Raw genomic sequence first — 17468 nt, forward strand, 5'->3', positions numbered from 1 at the left:
AGAAGAAATTTGCTTTAGCCATATCCTCAGACCCTGGGATATGCATTCACTTTCCTCTAATAATAATAATAATAATAATAGCAAATACTTGATGTATCTGTTAAGATAGATAGATTATGGGGTGCCTGGGTGGCTCAGTCGGTTAAGCGTCCGACTTAGCTCAGGTCACGATCTCACAGTTTGTGGGTTTGAGCCCCGCGTCAGGCTCTGTGCTGACAGCTTGCAGCCTGGAGCCTGCCTCAGATTCTGTCTCCTCCTCTCTCTGTTCCTCCCCTGCTCATGCTCTGTCTCTCTCTCAAAAATAAATAAGGATTAAAAAAAAAAAAGATAGGTAGGTTATGCCATGGTAAACAAACAAAATTCAGTGGTTTGACAGAAAGAAGACTCATTTCTTGCTCATGCTACCTACCTTCCTTTGTGTGTTGACAGAGGGCTCTTGCTTATTAGCCCCTCTGGAATTCAGGACTGAATGTTTACTTCCTCAGATTCATACGTTGAGATCCCAATGTGATGGTATTAGGAAGTGAGGCTTTTGGGAGGTGATTAGGTCACGAGGATGGAGCCCTCATAAATGGGATCAGTGCCCTTACAAAAGAGATCCCAGAGGGGTGCCTGGGTGGCTCAGTTGATTAAGCGACCAACTCTGGCAGGTCACGATCTCGCGGTCCACGAGTTTGAGCCCTGCGTCAGGCTCTGTGCTGACAGCTCAGAGCCTGGAGCCTGCTTCGGATTCTGTGTCTCCCTCTCTCTCTGTCCATCCCCCACGCTCGCTCTGGCTCTCTCTGTCTCTTGAAAATAAATAAAAATGTTGAAAAAATTTTGTTAAATAAATAAATAAAAGAGATCCCAGAGAGCACTCGCAGCTTTTGCCACATGAGGATACAACAAGAAGTCACTGTCTATGAATCAGGAAGTGGGCTTTCAGCAGACATGAAATCTGTGGGTATGTTGATCTTGGACTTCCCAGTCTCCAGAACTGTGAGAAATATATTTATGTTGTTTAGAAGCCAACCGATCTATGATATTCCATTATGGCATTCTGAACTGAGACAACCACCATCATGAAGGCTGATGGTCACCATGCCAGGGGCAAAGAGAATCAGAGGAGTCCCAAAGCAGCAAATAAATGATTTGGACATGAAGTGACACATATCCTTTTTGCTCAAACTCGTTGGCCACAACCAACCATAAGAGAGCCAAGAAAGAAAATCCTACCATGAGCCCAGAAGGCAGAAAGCCAGAAATATTTAGTGAAGAGAATTAATTGTCTATCACTCACTTTGTGGCAAGAGCCGTTCCAAATATATTGCAGGCACGGGGTGCCTGGGTGGCTCAGTCAGTTAGGCGTTGGACTTTGGCTCAGGTCATGATCTCAGGATTTGATCCCCGCATCGGGCTCTGAGCTGACAGCTCAGGACCTGGAGCCTGCTTCAGATTCTGTGTCCCTCTCTCTCTCTTTCTCTCTGTCCCTCCCCTGCTTGTGCTCTCGCTCTCAAAAATAAATAAATAAAACATTAAAAAATATATATTGCAGGCGTTAGTTAAGCCTCATAACAATTCTGCGAAATAGGTCCTATTAATATTATCATCCCCATTTAATAGATGAAATAACTGAGGTACAGACAGGCTAAGTAACCTGATCAAAGTCACACAGACAGTAAACGGTGAAGCTGAAGATTTAAACCTACCCATTCTGGTCCTGTGGCCTGTGAGCTTAACCACCAGACTATGCAGTCTCTCACTAGATGGGAAATTTTGAGAAGTGCTGTCAGATGATGGACAGCCACTAAAGGATTTTTAAGCAAGAGGGTATGACTCAATCAGATTTGCTATTGAGAAAGCTCTCATTGAAATTGAAACTATAGGGTTAGACTAAGGCAGGACAGCTATTTGCATAGTGAAGGGATGGAGATGAGGAGGGATTGAGCTAAGATACATTTACAACAATTAACGGGATAATCTTGAGCTTCTGTTTCATCAACTTGAGCCTCTGTTTCATCATTTCTTGAACATGATTACGGTAATACCTACCTTAATGGGTTTTTCTGAGGATTATAAAAAATAACATAAGCAAAACCTGGCACTGCTATCTGGAATTACAGAGATCTACATTAAAAATCCCAGCTATACTACTCACTGGATGAGAGAGTTCATTATTCTAAGCCTCAGTTTGCTCGTTTATAAAACACATGTTAGGGGCGCCTGGGTGGCTCAGTCGGTTAAGCATCTCACTCTTGATTTCGGTTGGAGTCCTGATCTCGTGGTTTGTGAGTCTGAGCCCTGTGTTGGGCTCTGTGCTGACACTGTGGAGCCTGCTTGGGATCCTCTCTCCATCCCTCCCCTGCTCATGCTCTCTCTCTCTGTCCTACTCATGATAAAGAAATACAACTTAAACATTTTTTTCTTTAAATGTTTGTTTACTCTGGAGAGACAGAGTGCGAGCGGGGTGGGAGATAGAGCAAGGGAGACACAGAATCCAAAGTAGGCTTCAGGCTCTGAGACGTCAGCACAGAGCCTGATGCAGGGCTCTAACCCATGAACCAGGAGATCATGATCTGAGCTGAAATCCAATGCCGAACCGACTGAGCCACCTAGGGGCCCCAATAAACACAGATAAAAAAACAAACACGTGTTGGGGTGCCTGGGTGGCTCAGTCAGTTAAGCATCTGACTTTGCTCAGATGTGACCTCACCTCTGGTAAGTTCAAGCCCCGCATCAGGCTCTGTGCTGACGGCTCACAGCCTGGAGCCCATTTTGGATTCTGTGTCTCCGCCGCTCTTTTGCCCCTCTCCTACTCGTCCTCTGTCTCCCTCTCACTCTCAAAAATAAATAACATTAAAAAACCACATGTTAATGTCAGAAAAGTTAAATAAGTTGAAAAATTATTACAAGCTCGTTCAGGTTGAGAAAATTAGCTTAATTAGCTTAGGAGAAAGGCAGAATTCCTTCCAGAGAAAGAACTGAGATTTTGTTTAGGAAAAACTTATGTGTTTGTGAAAGTCAAGTCTCCTAAGCACAAATAGAAGAGAAGAGGATTAGACAGAGAAGCAAATGTTTTTGTGGAGGTTTTTTTTAAATGTTCATTTATTTTTGAGAAAAAGAGCACAAACAGGGGAGGGGCAGAGAGAGAGGGAGACCCAGAATCTGAAGCAGGCTCCAGGCCCTGAGCAGTCAGTGCAGAGTCCCATGTGGGGCTTGAACTCATGAACTGTGAGATCATGACCTGAGCTCAAGTTGGATGCTTAACCAACTGAGCCATCCAGGCACCTGACAAGTAAATAGTTTTGATCAATAAATAGAAAGTGTTGGTTTTCTACTGATGAGATGAAAGTTTTGAGAGAAGCCTGGGCTTGGGAGAAAGTAAAGAGATGGAGGAGAGGGTTTCACTAGAGAGAACTATGAGAATCTGGTCTTACCAGCTTCCCCAGTCCATTCTTCCCACGGCAGCCAGAGTGATCTTTTAAAACTACTAATTGGATCTTGTTGTTCCCTTTCCCTTAGTCCAGTGCCTGATACTTAGAAGTTTCTCAGTAACAATTTGCTGAGTGAATGAATGAATGAAAACACTTGCCAGGTAGCAGGTGGATCCCTAAAGAAAGAGACTTTTGTGGAGTTCTGTGTAGTGAGGGCGGTTTTGGACACTGATGTTTAATAGTCATTTTAAGTAGTTCCCCATTTGTTTTGCTGTAATCACCCTTCCTCTCCACCACATCCCCCCAGATAACCTTCAGTGAAAGTCTGCTGCACAAAACAGCACTGTTTGGGGAGGATTTAAGAAATGAAAAAAAGTATCTAGGCAAACAATGTCCAAAGATGGCAGGAAATCCAATGAGCAGGGGAACCCAGAATTCAGTGGGACCAGTGAGAGGTGACCAGAATCCTCTGAAAACGTGGGGGAAGATGTGCTGTCCCCCTTATGGTGGATTAGGGGCTTGGGCCCTCCATTTGGCTGTTGAAGAAAAGAATAAGCTGGACGACTTTGGAGTAGCCACAACCCTCAGGTTACATAAGAATGATAAATATTTAACTCATAGAGACGTGTGTTTTGAGGATTATATTGGGATAATTCATATAAAGCACTTAGCACAAAGCCTGGCACATAGTAAGAACTCAGCAAATGTTAATTGTTTCTCTTCACTTTCTTCCACTCCCTCCACTAGCTTTCTGCCAGGCTCCATTCATTCTTTTCCAAGGACACTTAGGGGGCGTGCCCTGTCTTCTCTCCGCCCACCACAAGCTCCGCCCCTCACTTCTGCCTGGCTTGGTTCTTGAGAGGCGGAGCCGAGGGAAGAGCCCAGGGCGACGCGGTAAGGGCGGGGCGCATGCGCGGGCTGGGCTGGGTGGAGGTGGAGAGGAAGAGCTGCCGGAAGTAGGCGGCGGAGGTGGTGGCAGAGCAGGCGGCAGCTGCCAGGGAAACCGAGGCGCGGGACGCACGGCCCGCAGACAGGCAGGCCAGGCGGCGTCTCTGCGCGCCCAGGAGTGCCCCGTTTGCCTGGGCTGAGGGTCTCTAGTCCGGCAGCCTCCTCTGGACTCGGGCCTTTCCCTGAGCCCGCCAGGGGGCGCCGCACTGAGGGGGCTGCAGAGTGGGGGGCGGGCGCGGCTGACAAGAGAAGGGGGCGCCCGGCCCGGCCCGAGGGGGAGGGCTTTTCCCCCCGCTCAGGAGGTGCCCCTGGGCGGGGGACCCGGAGTCCTCACCTCCGAACTGAGGCAGGGGTTCCTGGGGGCGAGGAGGGCGCTTCGCCCTCTGCCCCCGCCGGCACCCTGGCCATGACGGGCAAGTCGGTGAAGGACGTGGATCGGTACCAGGCGGTCCTGGCCAACCTGCTGCTGGAGGAGGATAACAAGTTCTGTGCCGACTGCCAGTCCAAAGGTAGCGCATCCCTCCTGGCGGGCACGGGGTGTAGCTAGCCTCCGGCCGCGCCTGGGAGGTGGCCTGTGTGGGGAGGGGGTTTCTGGAGCTTAGGCCGCTCGAATCACGTTAAATGGTAAGGCGTGCTACTCTTACTGATGAGGCTGCCGCGTGTTCTGCGGCGCCGGGATGGTGTGGGGAGAGGCTGCGAGGGCGAGTGTGAGTGCCTGGGAGGGCCGGTGATGATGGGGGTGGAAGTGGTGTGGTGTGTGCAGGTGAGAATGCCTGTATGTCAGGGCTCCGAAGGAGTTCTGGGCCGACTGTCATTTAGAGGCAACCCAGAGCTCACCGCCTTCCACTTGCAAAGCTGGGGGCGGGAGGGAAGGGGGGGAAGGAGGAGGAACTGCAGTGTGTGTGTGTGTGTGTGTGTGTGTGTGTGTGTGTGTGTGTGTGTGTGTGTAGACGGTGGGGGGGGGGCGGAGAGGCAGAGAGCGGGGGAGGAAGAGAGGGAGGGAGGGGGAGGAGGGAAGTGACATGACGGTAGAAAAACTGCTTAAATAATTTTTTAAGGTGGTGATTGTTGCTGCCCGCTACTTGCGTAGCAGCTCCTTCTGTCATTTTACAGCCTTGCTGAACTCTGTCAGAGTGCATGGGTAGCTTTCTTTCTGGATATGTGAAGTGGGTACCTGCCTTATGCAGTGACACAGTGCGGATTTCTAGACAGCCTGGCCCTGGCCGTGGAGTGCGTTGGAAGCCTAGTGTGTGTGTGTGTGTGTGTGTGTGTGTGTGTGTGTGTGTGTGGTGGCAGAAACTGGCACATTGTGGCTGAAGTGCAGGATCCTGTTTAGTCAGTGGAGAGAAGGAAGCAGTGGATGCATCAAATATGTTGTTCCATGATGCTTACCCTTCCAAAGGTGAAATGCGATCATTGTAAATGGGCAAAGCCATTTAGTCTTTGTTTTCTGTGTCCTCAAAGATTCATGATTTGATCCCATTAAAAATCAGTATGATAGGAAAGCTTGGTTATAAGTGAAAGCTTGGTTATATGCACCCAAAATGTACAGATACGAGATTCTGTAAATATTTTGTTTCCTTATTTTCCTTCTGAATTCTTTGGAATACAATTGGAGAAGTTGGGAAAATACTTTTCCCTTTGGGGAGAAGGGGATAGTTCTATTTGGGGAGCTATTGTTAATTTGCTTCTGTTCATAATGCAGTGGATTTACCACAGTCCTTTGCCATATAGCATATTGGGCACACAGTATACAACAAAGATTCAAATGTATTTGTATTTATCAATATTGAGAAAGGAAGGACATGCCTAATTCATACCTTTAGGTAATTACCTTTTATTTTAGAAACATGAGGTTATGAAAGGAGAACAGGGACACATAGATTTAAATACCTAGTAGTATATTTTGATGCCCTCTGCTAATAGATAAATGGCATGTGCTCTTAGGAAAAAGGTCCCCAGACCTCTTTCCTGAATTTTTGCTGTAGCAAGAATTTGCTTTAAAAAGTATTTTAGAATCGGGGAGCCTGGGTGGCTCAGTTGATTGAGTGGTGGACTTCGGCTCAGGTCATGATCTCCCAGTTCATGGGTTTAAGACCCACATTAGGCTCTCTGCTATCAATGCAGAGCCAGCTTTGAATCCTCTCTTCCCCCTCTCTCACTGCCTTCCTCTGCTGGTGCTTTCTCTCTCAAAACATAAATAAACTTAAAAAAAAAAAGTATTTTAGAGGCAATTTATATTGAGTAGGTTAATTTCTTAGAGTTGACTCTTGTTAAATCTTGTCCTAGATCTACTGGAAGATTCAGTTTAAAATTTAGGAGTGTATCTCCTGGCTTTACTCGCATTCCCTTATGTCCTTAGTTGACAGATCTGGAGTCACAGTGAAGCAACCCACGAGAGTGAGCATTGCTACATTTGGGGAGTCAGATGCCATTTTGATGATTAGTACTGCTTTCAACCCCCCATTTCTCCTACTACTCATACTTATTCATATTCCAATGAAATATAGCATATGGAAGAGAGAGCTTGATTCATCACTTCTTTCCCCCAAACTTTCCACTACTCTTTCTTAATAGCATTACTGGGGATCAGGTAATGAAACATTAGTTAATTCTTAATGAGAACTAGTAACTACTGGCTTGTGAACTTTCTTAACTGCCATTAATGGTAGAATTCTGCCTCCTGAAATGATTTCTTATCACAAATTAGTTTCACATTTTGGCTTAGTGGCTTCAGTGACTTGGCCATTGTAGTAGACATGTAATGACAAGGTGTCAGTCATCTTTCTAATTTTTTAAAATGTTTATTTATTTTTGAAAGTGAGAGACAGAGCGCAAGCAGGTGAGGGGCAGAGAGAGAGGGAGACACAGAATCTGAAGCAGGCTCCAGGCTCTGAGCGGTCAGCACAGAGCCTGATGCGGGGCTCGAACTCAGACTGTGAGATCGTGACCTGAGCCAAAGTCGGATATTTAACTGACTGAGCCACCCAGGTGCCGCAAGTCAGCTCTCAATTCAGTTAAATTACACATTGATGAAGCCTCAGTTTATCCATTTTGTGAATAATCTAGCTCCTTCCACTCTTTCAATCTTTGTCACTCATTTTCCTCCTCTTTCCTCATTTTGGTTTCCATAATGATCATGTAGACAACTACCGGGTCATGGAAGTTGACACTTCCATGGAAGTGTCCATGGAAGAGACGCTTATACCAGGAGATTAAGTTACCTGTTAGCTCTGGTAAAAAATACATGCAGTGGGAGGAGGTATTTAAAAACTATTGGGTTTGGAAAATGAGATTCAGATCTGAGTTTATTTGTCCCTATGTCTCATGTTGTTTCTTACTTAGAAATTGAGAGCTAACTATACAGAACTTGGTGAGTGATTACTAATCCACTAATATTAAATCACATAATATAGCCCTGGGCTGCAGACCTATGAGCAGGTATTTTTGTGATGTTCTAAAACAACCCTTTGGTAATGGCTCTTCTGTTTAAAATCTTATACTTGCTTAAGGGTGTTACTATCTTTAGATATGTAATGTGAACACCAGAGTAGAAAACAAGCATGTGTGTTCTTTACGTAGTATGAGCTTTGTTGGTCCTGGGATTTTTAACTCTCTTGAACACAAGACTCACCAGTTTCTGGGACTTCTAAGGCACTGAAGTGATTCCTGTGTGGCAAAGGAAGCTGCTTTGTTACTACCTTTTAAAAAGTGCTTTGTTGGGGCGCCTGGGTGGCGCAGTCGGTTAAGCGTCCGACTTCAGCCAGGTCACGATCTCGCGCTCCGTGAGTTCGAGCCCCGCGTCGGGCTCTGGGCTGATGGCTCAGAGCCTGGAGCCTGTTTCCGATTCTGTGTCTCCCTCTCTCTCTGCCCCTCCCCCGTTCATGCTCTGTCTCTCTCTGTCCCCAAAATAAATAAACGTTGAAAAAAAAAATTTTTTTTTAAGTGCTTTGACTTACTTTTAGGTCCAAAGATATGGTTTCCTCCTCACCCAAGGATATTGTGACCTTTTGGGTAAATTTTTGGACTGATTTAAGTAGTGATAGAACAAAGGACAAGCTTACTAAAAATTCCAGATATGCCAATGGTAGCTCTACTCAGTTGAGGCTGGGTCCCATTTTTGGATAGAACCTTGTGGGGTTGTACTAGTCCAAGGCTTAATCTTAACTCTGTAGTTCCATAGTCAGTGGCCCTGGAATGACTCCTACTAATCAACCTCTTCAGAGACTGGTTTAAACTAGACACTATCTTACTTACCATGTAAGGATCTTTGTCATGACCTGAATACCTGTTTCCACTAATGGGACATTACTCTCTCAGTATCAAATTTTTTTAAAAAATTGAGAGCTTTTTAATGAGCAGAGAATTAAAATGGAAGAGATTTGATGGTCTTGTGGAATATTTACTACAGACTGTGAAATACCACATGGAATTCTGGAGTTTGACAGAAACTTTGTAATATTTGGTACTTTCCCCTTCTGCTGCATCCTGTCTCTGAAATGTTTTACCTTGAATTACCTAACCATTGCTTCTGTTCCAGTTTCCATTATATGTTCTTAAATTTATTTTATTTTTAAAATGTTGTGTTTTTGTGAGAGAAAGAGAGTGTAAGTGGGGAAGAGGGGCAGAGGGAGAAAGAGAATCTTAAGCAGGCTCCACGCTCAACGTGGAGCCCAACTCAGGGCTCGATCCCACAACCCTGGGATCATGACCTGAGCTGAAATTGAGAGTTGGAAGCTCAACCGACCAAGCCACCCAGAAGCCCCTATACTTTTAAATTTAAGAGATATCACTGTCCTGTGGTTCAAAATGTAAAAGCTTCAAAGGCAAATATGTACAAGAAAAAGTTGTATTCTTCGATCCAACTACTAACTAGGCCCAACCCTGGTTAGCTTCTGAGATCAGACTAGATCCAGGTGCATTCAGGGTGGTGTGGCCGTAGACAGAAAAAGTTGTATTCGAATTCCTGATCCCTTGGGGCACCTGGGGTGGGGGGGAGGTTCAGCCAGTTAAGCACTGACTTCGGCTCAGATCACGATCTGGTGGTTCATGAGTTCTAGCCCCACGTTGGGCTCTGTGCTGACAGCTCAGAACCTGGAGCCTGCTTCAGATTCTGTGTCTCCCTCTATCTGTGCCCCTCCCCTGCTCATGTTCTGTCTCCATCTCTCAAAAATAAATAAATGTTTAAAATTAATAAAAAATAAATAATCCCTGATCCTTTAGCCACCATTTTCCCTTCCTCGAAGTAACCACTTTTGGTAATACCTTATGTGATTTTTGAGAGATGATATATACACAAACAATTACTTTTTTGAAAGTTTACTTCTTTTAGTAATCTCTGTACCCAGTGTGGGGCTTGAACCTACGACCCCAAGATCAAGAGTCACAAGCTCCTCTGACTGAGCCAGCCAAGTACCCTACAAGCAACTACATTTAATTATATGCTTTTTCAGTGCTTTCATGCAGGGAGTAATATTACAGTTCATTTTCAATCAGTAGTATAATATGGACAGCATGCAGGTGCTCTGTCCATGCACATTCAGGAGCTTCTTCATTCTCTCCAGGTGTTTTCTAAGGTGATACCTAGGATATTTTGATTAAGTTCAAAGATATGCCTAAGTGATTTGGAAACATCTGCTCTTGTTGGAGTCATTTTAGAAAATGTCCTAGGTCTGTCCATAGCACATATTTACCACATTTCAGGTGGTAAAGAAGTATAGGAATGGAAGGGGCTGCAGACTTGATGTTGAAACATCCAATTAAACTCCTTCACTCTTGTTTTAGCTTTGTGGCCTTCAGCACTGCCCTGAATTTTCCTGATTTGAAAAATGAAAGTGCCTTGTAAAATAAATGTTCCACAAATGTAAGCATCACTTGCTATCACCATTGCTGGTCTGATTGATGCGGCCTTGGTTTTAGTTGTTTCACTTTCTGATTTTATGCCCTTAAATACTCTGGTGACTGGAAGCCATGGTTAGAATGACTCACTCAATAATTCCCTAGTCTTTAAGCCAAAACCATTTCCTATATATGAGGGTTCTGGCATTTTTGCAAATGTACTTTATGGTACCCTTGAGGATGGTCTCGGAATTTTTCCTCACTCTTCAAAATTGTATGAAAGATTAGACCAGGGAACTTTATGTAGAGATTTTCTAAAGTAGTCCTAAATTTTAACTCCAGTAAATTAATTTCTGGCTTTGCTTTATATTTGTTTTGTGTTGATAGTTAAGTCATTGCTTGTTAAGTAGCATTTTTTAGAACATGAACTTTCCTATCAGTTTTTAATTATTTTACCTATATTTGTGACACCTTTTGAGAGGTTAAAAAAATTCCATCAAATCTAGACAACAGAAGAAGTTTTGTGTCCATCTCTAATTGTTAAACACTCTTCTCCGGCCAAGATCAAATAAGTTTCTGGGTTTTTACAGCAAATGCACCTTAACTCTAACAGTCATGGCTGGGTTGACACAGTTACACTGAAAGTAATTTATTAAAATCCTCATTAGACTGTCTTTTAATATCAACTTGTTAAGCCTGTTCCCTGGGAGATGCTTTCCTATTTGTTCTCCTTGTCCTTTAAATAACATTCGGTGGCAGTGGGATAGGGTACAAAATACCTTATCATTTAGGCGGAACTCTGCAAATCTCAAATCCACACCATATATATTCTTTCTGAAAATATTTCTAAGCACTTACTTTGCGTCAGACACTGTACCAGGATATGTGGTAGATTCAGAGCTAGGGCCTTTGGTCTGAAGGATTACACAGTTGAATGGGGAAGCAGATGTGTAAACTGATAATGATGCAATGTAGTATTATCATGATGGCACTGTGTGCAGGGAGAAAGGAAAGACTGGAGAAAGCAAACAAGTCCGCCTCAGGAAGTCATGACTTCAAAGGCTGTGTAGGCTGTGTCTTGAATGATAAGCATGACTTTGCTAGGTGAATTTAGGGGACTTTGCATTCTAAGCAGAGGAAAATGGAATGTGCAAAGCTTCCAAAGTAGTGTGTGTGTGTGTGTGTGTGTGTGTGTGTGTGTGTGTGTGTGTGTGTGAGAGAGAGAGAGAGAGAGAGAGAGAGAGAGATAGAGAGAGAGAGATTGATTCTCTAGTATATTTTGACTACATGTTGGGAAGTGGCAAGGGATAAAGGTTTTGACAGGTAGTCAGGGGCCAATAAGGTTAAAATCCTAGCCCTGTAGTTGATTTGGTGTATAGTATTGAGATTATGGATATGCTTTAGACCCTCTGCTGTGTAAGAAGCCCATACTATTGGAAGTCTACCTGCTACTCAAATGGAATAATAAGTATTGCAGACATGAAATGTTTTCTAATTGATGAGTAGTAAGAAAGGTCTCAATATTGTGCCCACAAGATCAATATGGAAGTGTGCCTTCACGAGTACATTAAATGATCTTAGAAAAGTCTAGTGAAATGCCAGCAGTAGATATTATGTCATTTCTGGAGTTGACGACGTTGATTTTGAGGCTGAGCATGCTTAGATACTCAAGCGGTTTAAGAGTGCTGAATATTTGATGTGTGCTCTTGGTTGCTGAGTGCTTAGGAGGTGTAAGCAGGTAGCTTGCAGCCTGATCTCTCAGTGCACTTTTCAGCAAACATGTTGCTTTCCAATAAACCAGAAAATTACTTTCTTTCTGCATTTTTCATCTGATGTCATTATGATATGTAGGTGGCAGCTTTCTTGGGCACAGTTGTCTATATAACTGTTCACCACATGAGTCATTGTCTGTTCCTATTCTTCTGCCTGAAAATTCCCTCTTGGAAATGATGTCATGCAGTTGGTGACTGCAACACTTTACTCATTATGCACGTTGCAGTTGGCTCTGTATGTTATGTTGATGGAACCTACCTGTGCCATAGACACGGGATAAAGTGACTTGTTCAATGGACTCAGACTCAATTCCTTCAAATGATATCCCCCCGTAATAAAGACGCCAAGAAAGAATCTGCGTAACGCACACACATGTGTTACATTCTGAGCATACAGTGCCTAACTTCTGTTATTGTGTCTGCTTAAATCCTTATCACAGTTGTACTTCTGTTTGAGCAAGTGGCCAGTTTATGTAGATACTAATTTTGAAGAAGTTCTGTATTGGCCCTGGAATGTGACAGTTCAGCTTACCACACTGAAAAGGTAGGAACCAATCTATGTAGAGTAGAACACTTTAAAGTTAATTCACTTTTACCAAATTCCTCTATTGTTAAAGAAATATTCCTATACTGATACATTTTTTTTTTAATTTTTTTTTTCAACGTTTATTTATTTTTGGGACAGAGAGAGACAGAGCATGAACGGGGGAGGGGCAGAGAGAGAGGGAGACACAGAATCGGAAACAGGCTCCAGGCTCTGAGCCATCAGCCCAGAGCCTGACACGGGGCTCAAACTCACGGAGCGCGAGATCGTGACCTGGCTGAAGTCGGACGCTTAACCGACTGCGCCACCCAGGCGCCCCTATACTGATACATTTAAAAAAATTATAATGTGCCACAATTAACATGTCCACTAGAATGTAAGCTCTACAGGGGCAGGCATAGATGTAGCTCTTAGTAAATATTTGTTTGAATGAATGAATTGATCTTGTCATTATAAATCCTTTGTTTCTTACTAGAAGAAATCTTTTACAGATTATCTGAATAGTTGTTTAATTCTTAAGAAAGTTAAGTTTTAAAATATATTTTAAAGTCCGGGACCTGTCAGGGAAACAGAAACCACTGTAGGTAGTACAAGCAGAGGGGATCTAACATAAGTAATAGTAACATACGTAATGGATGATATAAAAGCTTAGCAGGTAAATGGGCTGGTGAGGCAACCCAGATATTAGCAACACCTGGGAGCTACTGTGCCCCTAAGGAAATGAGAAGGTGCTCGTGTCACCAAAGGCCAGAAGTCTGAGCTATCTGGTGTAAGCTAGACGCACAGAAAGCAAAGCTGTGTGGTGCAGCTGGAACTGTGACCCTGTAAGAGAGCATTACCCTGGCTTCCCTCTTCCTCCTCCCTCTTTTTTTTTTTTTTTTTTAATTTTTTTTTTTTTATTAAATTTTTTTTTTCAACGTTTATTTATTTTTGGGACAGAGAGAGACAGAGCATGAACGGGGGAGGGGCAGAGAGAGAGGGAGACACAGAATCGGAAACAGGCTCCAGGCTCTGAGCCATCCTCCCAGAGCCCGACGCGGGGCTCGAACTCACAGACAGTGAGATCGTGACCTGGCTGAAGTCGGACGCTTAACCGACTGCGCCACCCAGGCGCCCCTTCCTCCTCCCTCTTAACCTCATCGGTGTCTCCCATTGATGGAACTTACCCAGAAATCGGTTGGCAAGGGAGCCTGGGAGATGTAGGTCCCACTGACAGAGTGGAGCAGGGGTAGGATCCAAGTGGAAACAGGCAAGGCACAGGGGCACTTAAAAAAAATCTCCAAGATGTTATTCTTTCTCTTTATAGGTAAATAGTTGAGTTATTTTGGACAAGAGATAAGTGTTTTCAGGCAGATACGACCTTGTGTGCTTCTAAAGAATCTTAACGGTTGCTGAAAAAATAATTAGTCCCAGGAAGTAACGTAACAACTCAGTTATTGAGCTGGCATCCTATATAATTAGGATGTGTGACCGGGAAAATTGGCTTCTGTTGAATCTGTATTTCGCTATTTTTCACTCTAGGAGCAGTTTATCAGTTTGGGTACTCAGAAAATAAGTTCCCACCCTGTCGATCCTGGGAAGTGTTGGGCATGATTGTGTGTGTGTGTGTGTGTGTGTGTGTGTGTGTGTACACATACACTAAGCTTGTCTCATCTACAACGGAAATTGTTGTAGACTTGAGTCAATAACACATAAGATGTACAAAGAAAGTTTTAAGGACTTCAGCCTTCTAACATGGTGCAGATGAGACTTTCCTTGACAGTTAAAGTAATTGCAGTGGAGCTAATTTTCCTTGTGCTACACATCATTTTAACTAGTGTTATTGGTTCGTCTGGGGTTTTCCCCCCACAGCTTCAGATAGGTTAGCACTGGGGGAGGGAGGTGAGATCACCTGATCCACTTTCTTCTATACTGGACCTGAAAAGTATTTTTTGTCTTCTAAGGAAGGTTGCCGCTGTTCCATTTAAAGGCAGAGCTTTCCAAGGTACTGCTAGTAGTTTTCTTCTTGATTATAAAATGTTTAATGAGTTACAAGATAGAAGTTTGGCACTTTCTAGAAGGGCTTTTTTTGTCAATCAGGTCACCTGCCTTTGGGCCCCTGCTACATTAATGGAATTGGTGGAACTAGGCCAGCAAAGGTTTTCAGTAGAGTGTGAGTATATTTCTCTTCAGGCTGTTATTTTCCACAGAGGCGACGGGGTAAGGGACTCTGAGTAAAGTTGCCGTCTATAAAAATTGCAGATTTCATTGTTCTTCTCTTTCCTCCCAAAATTAATTTCCTCTTGGCAGGTACAATTCACAGATGTAATTAAAGTGTAATTTGGTATTCTAAAAAGCGTATCAGACTGCTTCCCAAAGTACCAGTTCTTTTCAGCCAGTCCATTTCGATTTAAGAGGTACATCTATGCATTTTTTGAAGCCTCATGTTTAATAGTTACAACATTTTGCTACTGTGTTTGACTCTTCCATTTTCCAAACTTTCTCCTTCCCTACCCCACTCTTCTGGCTCCTGTATTTCCCCACAGGCTTTGTGGATGCTGGTCCATTGATGGCTGAACTGCAGGTCCCTTCCCAGTGGAAAACCCCAGAGATGAGCCAAATCTACCTTCAGCTGTGGCCATCCATCAGTGTAAGGTTGCCTGGCGGTTGTCTTCAGTTTGTCCGGCACTCCTCTCCCTTGCTCCCCCTCCCCCCATCCTCCCTCGTGTGTGGCTGAAACTTGCCCTGGAATCCCGCCTTTGTAACATGTCACTGGGTAGTAATAAGACTTTAATATCGCTGCTGCTTTTCGTTTTCAGGTAATGTTAAATAGTTCTCTGACTGTTTTTGTTGACCATAGCCCTCTTTTCCCCACCCAGTTTGTATATTTCTTATGGGTATTCTGGTTTGCTTTTGAATGCATATAGGATATGGTTTATTTAGAAAGTATTGGATTTCATAAGCCCAACTGGAGAATACTTTGTTGATTTTTTTTTCTTAATTTCAAGTCAGAACTTTCAAAAAGAAATTTCTTAATCTGAAAGACTGAGAACTGGATCCCTCAGGCACCATTTCATTTCTCCTCACCCAAAAAACAAATGTGTAATGTTCTCATTTTATGATGCGTTGAAAATAATAAAGCGAATACAGGAGTAAGCTCAGCTCTAGCTCATAAGCCTGGCCTACCGTAATGATTTGAGAAAATAGAGCACCTTCTTTTTTCCTTTTTTTTTTTTTTTTTTTTTAATTAGCATCCTGTCTTTCACAGCTAGTGATGGGAAGACCGTAAAATCCCCAAGCCTTTACTGGGGCCGCCTAGCTTACTTCTTTAAGGCCTGCACATTAATCCTGCAACGTAACTTACTGAAGTACACTCAAAGTTAATTTTATTAAGCTTCTTCCTCTTTCCTTGCCTTACTGGAAGTCCCCCAATGTGTAGATTTAGAAATGAATTCTCTAGAATTTCAAGCCTTGAGTTAAACATTTTGTCTTAATATTGTTTAGATGGTTGCTTTTCTTCTTCTGCCTTCAAAAAATAATTTGTTACAGAATTTTCTGCGTGAACTGGTAACATCTTATGCTGCAATCTAAAGATCCTGAAGGAGAGGGTGTCAGTGTCTTCTTGCTGATACTTTCCCACTTGCCTTATAATTGACACAAGCTCTTCGATGAATAATAGGAAGGACATTCCGTGCTCTTACCATGATGCTTTTGTTCAAAGTAGCGATAAGCAGCGGTTAGTGGAAACCAATTTAAGTGTGGCAGCTGATTTGAGAAAGAAAGAGTGAAAAAGATTCAGGCTCTTCTGCTATGTTGAAAGCATTTGTATTGAAAGAACAGCTGTTTGAAACTGGGGGCCCTGTCTCTCTGAAGGTAGGCCTGAGGAGTTTGGTTAGAGGAACTGTCTTAGACTAGAGGAGAATTGTGAGAAAAACTTTCCTGTAGTGTGAGTGCTGTGTGAACGTCCCAGCTTGTATGTGAGAGAAGGAAAAATCATTCAATGCGGCATTGGAAGGAAGATTCCAGAGCAGTTCCTCTGAGCTTTCTGACTAGGTTCTGAAGCTGGTTTGTCTGATACGAGTGACTCAAATCAAAGGCCCATATTGTGGGCAGAGTAAAAATAGGGCTCAGTTTCATTAGACTTCTTTTTCTCTTTTTTAATTTTTTTAATGTTTATTCACTTTTTTGAGAGACAGAGAGCGTGAATGGGGGAGGGGCAGAGAGAGAAGGAGACACAGAATCTGAATCAGGTTCCAGGCTCTGAGCCTTCAGCACAGAGCCCAATGCACGGCTCAAACCCACAAACTGTGAGATCATGACCTGAGCTGAAGTCGGATGCTTAATCAACCGAACCATCCAGACGCCCCTCATTAGACTTCTTAATGCATTTAAGGAAAAGAAAAAATTCATCACCATAGACCAATTATTTTTTGTATTGTGGGATATTGGGGAGTGGGGAAGCAGGAAGGTCCTTATGCCTATTAGTTAAACATCTTTAAATGTTATTTTCTTTAAAAAACAAACTTTATTTTTTTTCTGCTTTTGAAAATTACTCATATTTGTGAAAAAAATGATTGGGAAGTATGAAAAAGGGTAATGATGCAGAAGATATTTCACATAATCCCTATCACCCATTGTTTTACTTGAAATTATTCCATAATAATTTTATATCATTGTTTTGCTTAACACTTATCATAAGCGTATTTCATGACATTAAAAACATTTAGGTACCTTTACTGTATTCCATCATTTGAATATGTCATTGCTTATTTAATTCTTGCCCAATTGTTGAACATTTGGGTTTTTAGTTATTCAGTATTATAAATAATGGTATAATGTAAATTTTTGTGTTGTTGTTAGACTCATGGGTTATTTGTGTGTTCAGAGTTGAGTGGTCACGTGGGCCCTCTAATTTTAAAATGTTGTCAGGGAGTCCTCTGGGCTGAGCCCATGCAGAGATGGCCTTGCTGTGGG

General features: G+C 43.1%; 1 protein-coding gene across 1 annotated transcript in view; it reads left to right on the top strand.

Moving 5' to 3' along the window:
* The first annotated feature begins 4352 nt into the window (after positions 1–4352).
* The window catches only part of SMAP2 (small ArfGAP2), a 49602-nt gene continuing 36486 nt past the window's right edge, over positions 4353–17468 (top strand). Inside the window, exon 1 of the mRNA XM_086716601.1 lies at positions 4353–4870. Within this exon, the coding sequence (XP_086572727.1) occupies positions 4768–4870 (103 nt within the window). The 5' untranslated portion in view covers positions 4353–4767. The remainder of the gene's footprint in view (positions 4871–17468) is intronic.

Source organism: Puma concolor, chromosome C1 (genome assembly GCF_028749965.1).
Source record: "Puma concolor isolate L17-30 chromosome C1, mPumCon1.1.hap2, whole genome shotgun sequence".
Lineage (NCBI taxonomy): Eukaryota > Metazoa > Chordata > Mammalia > Carnivora > Felidae > Puma > Puma concolor.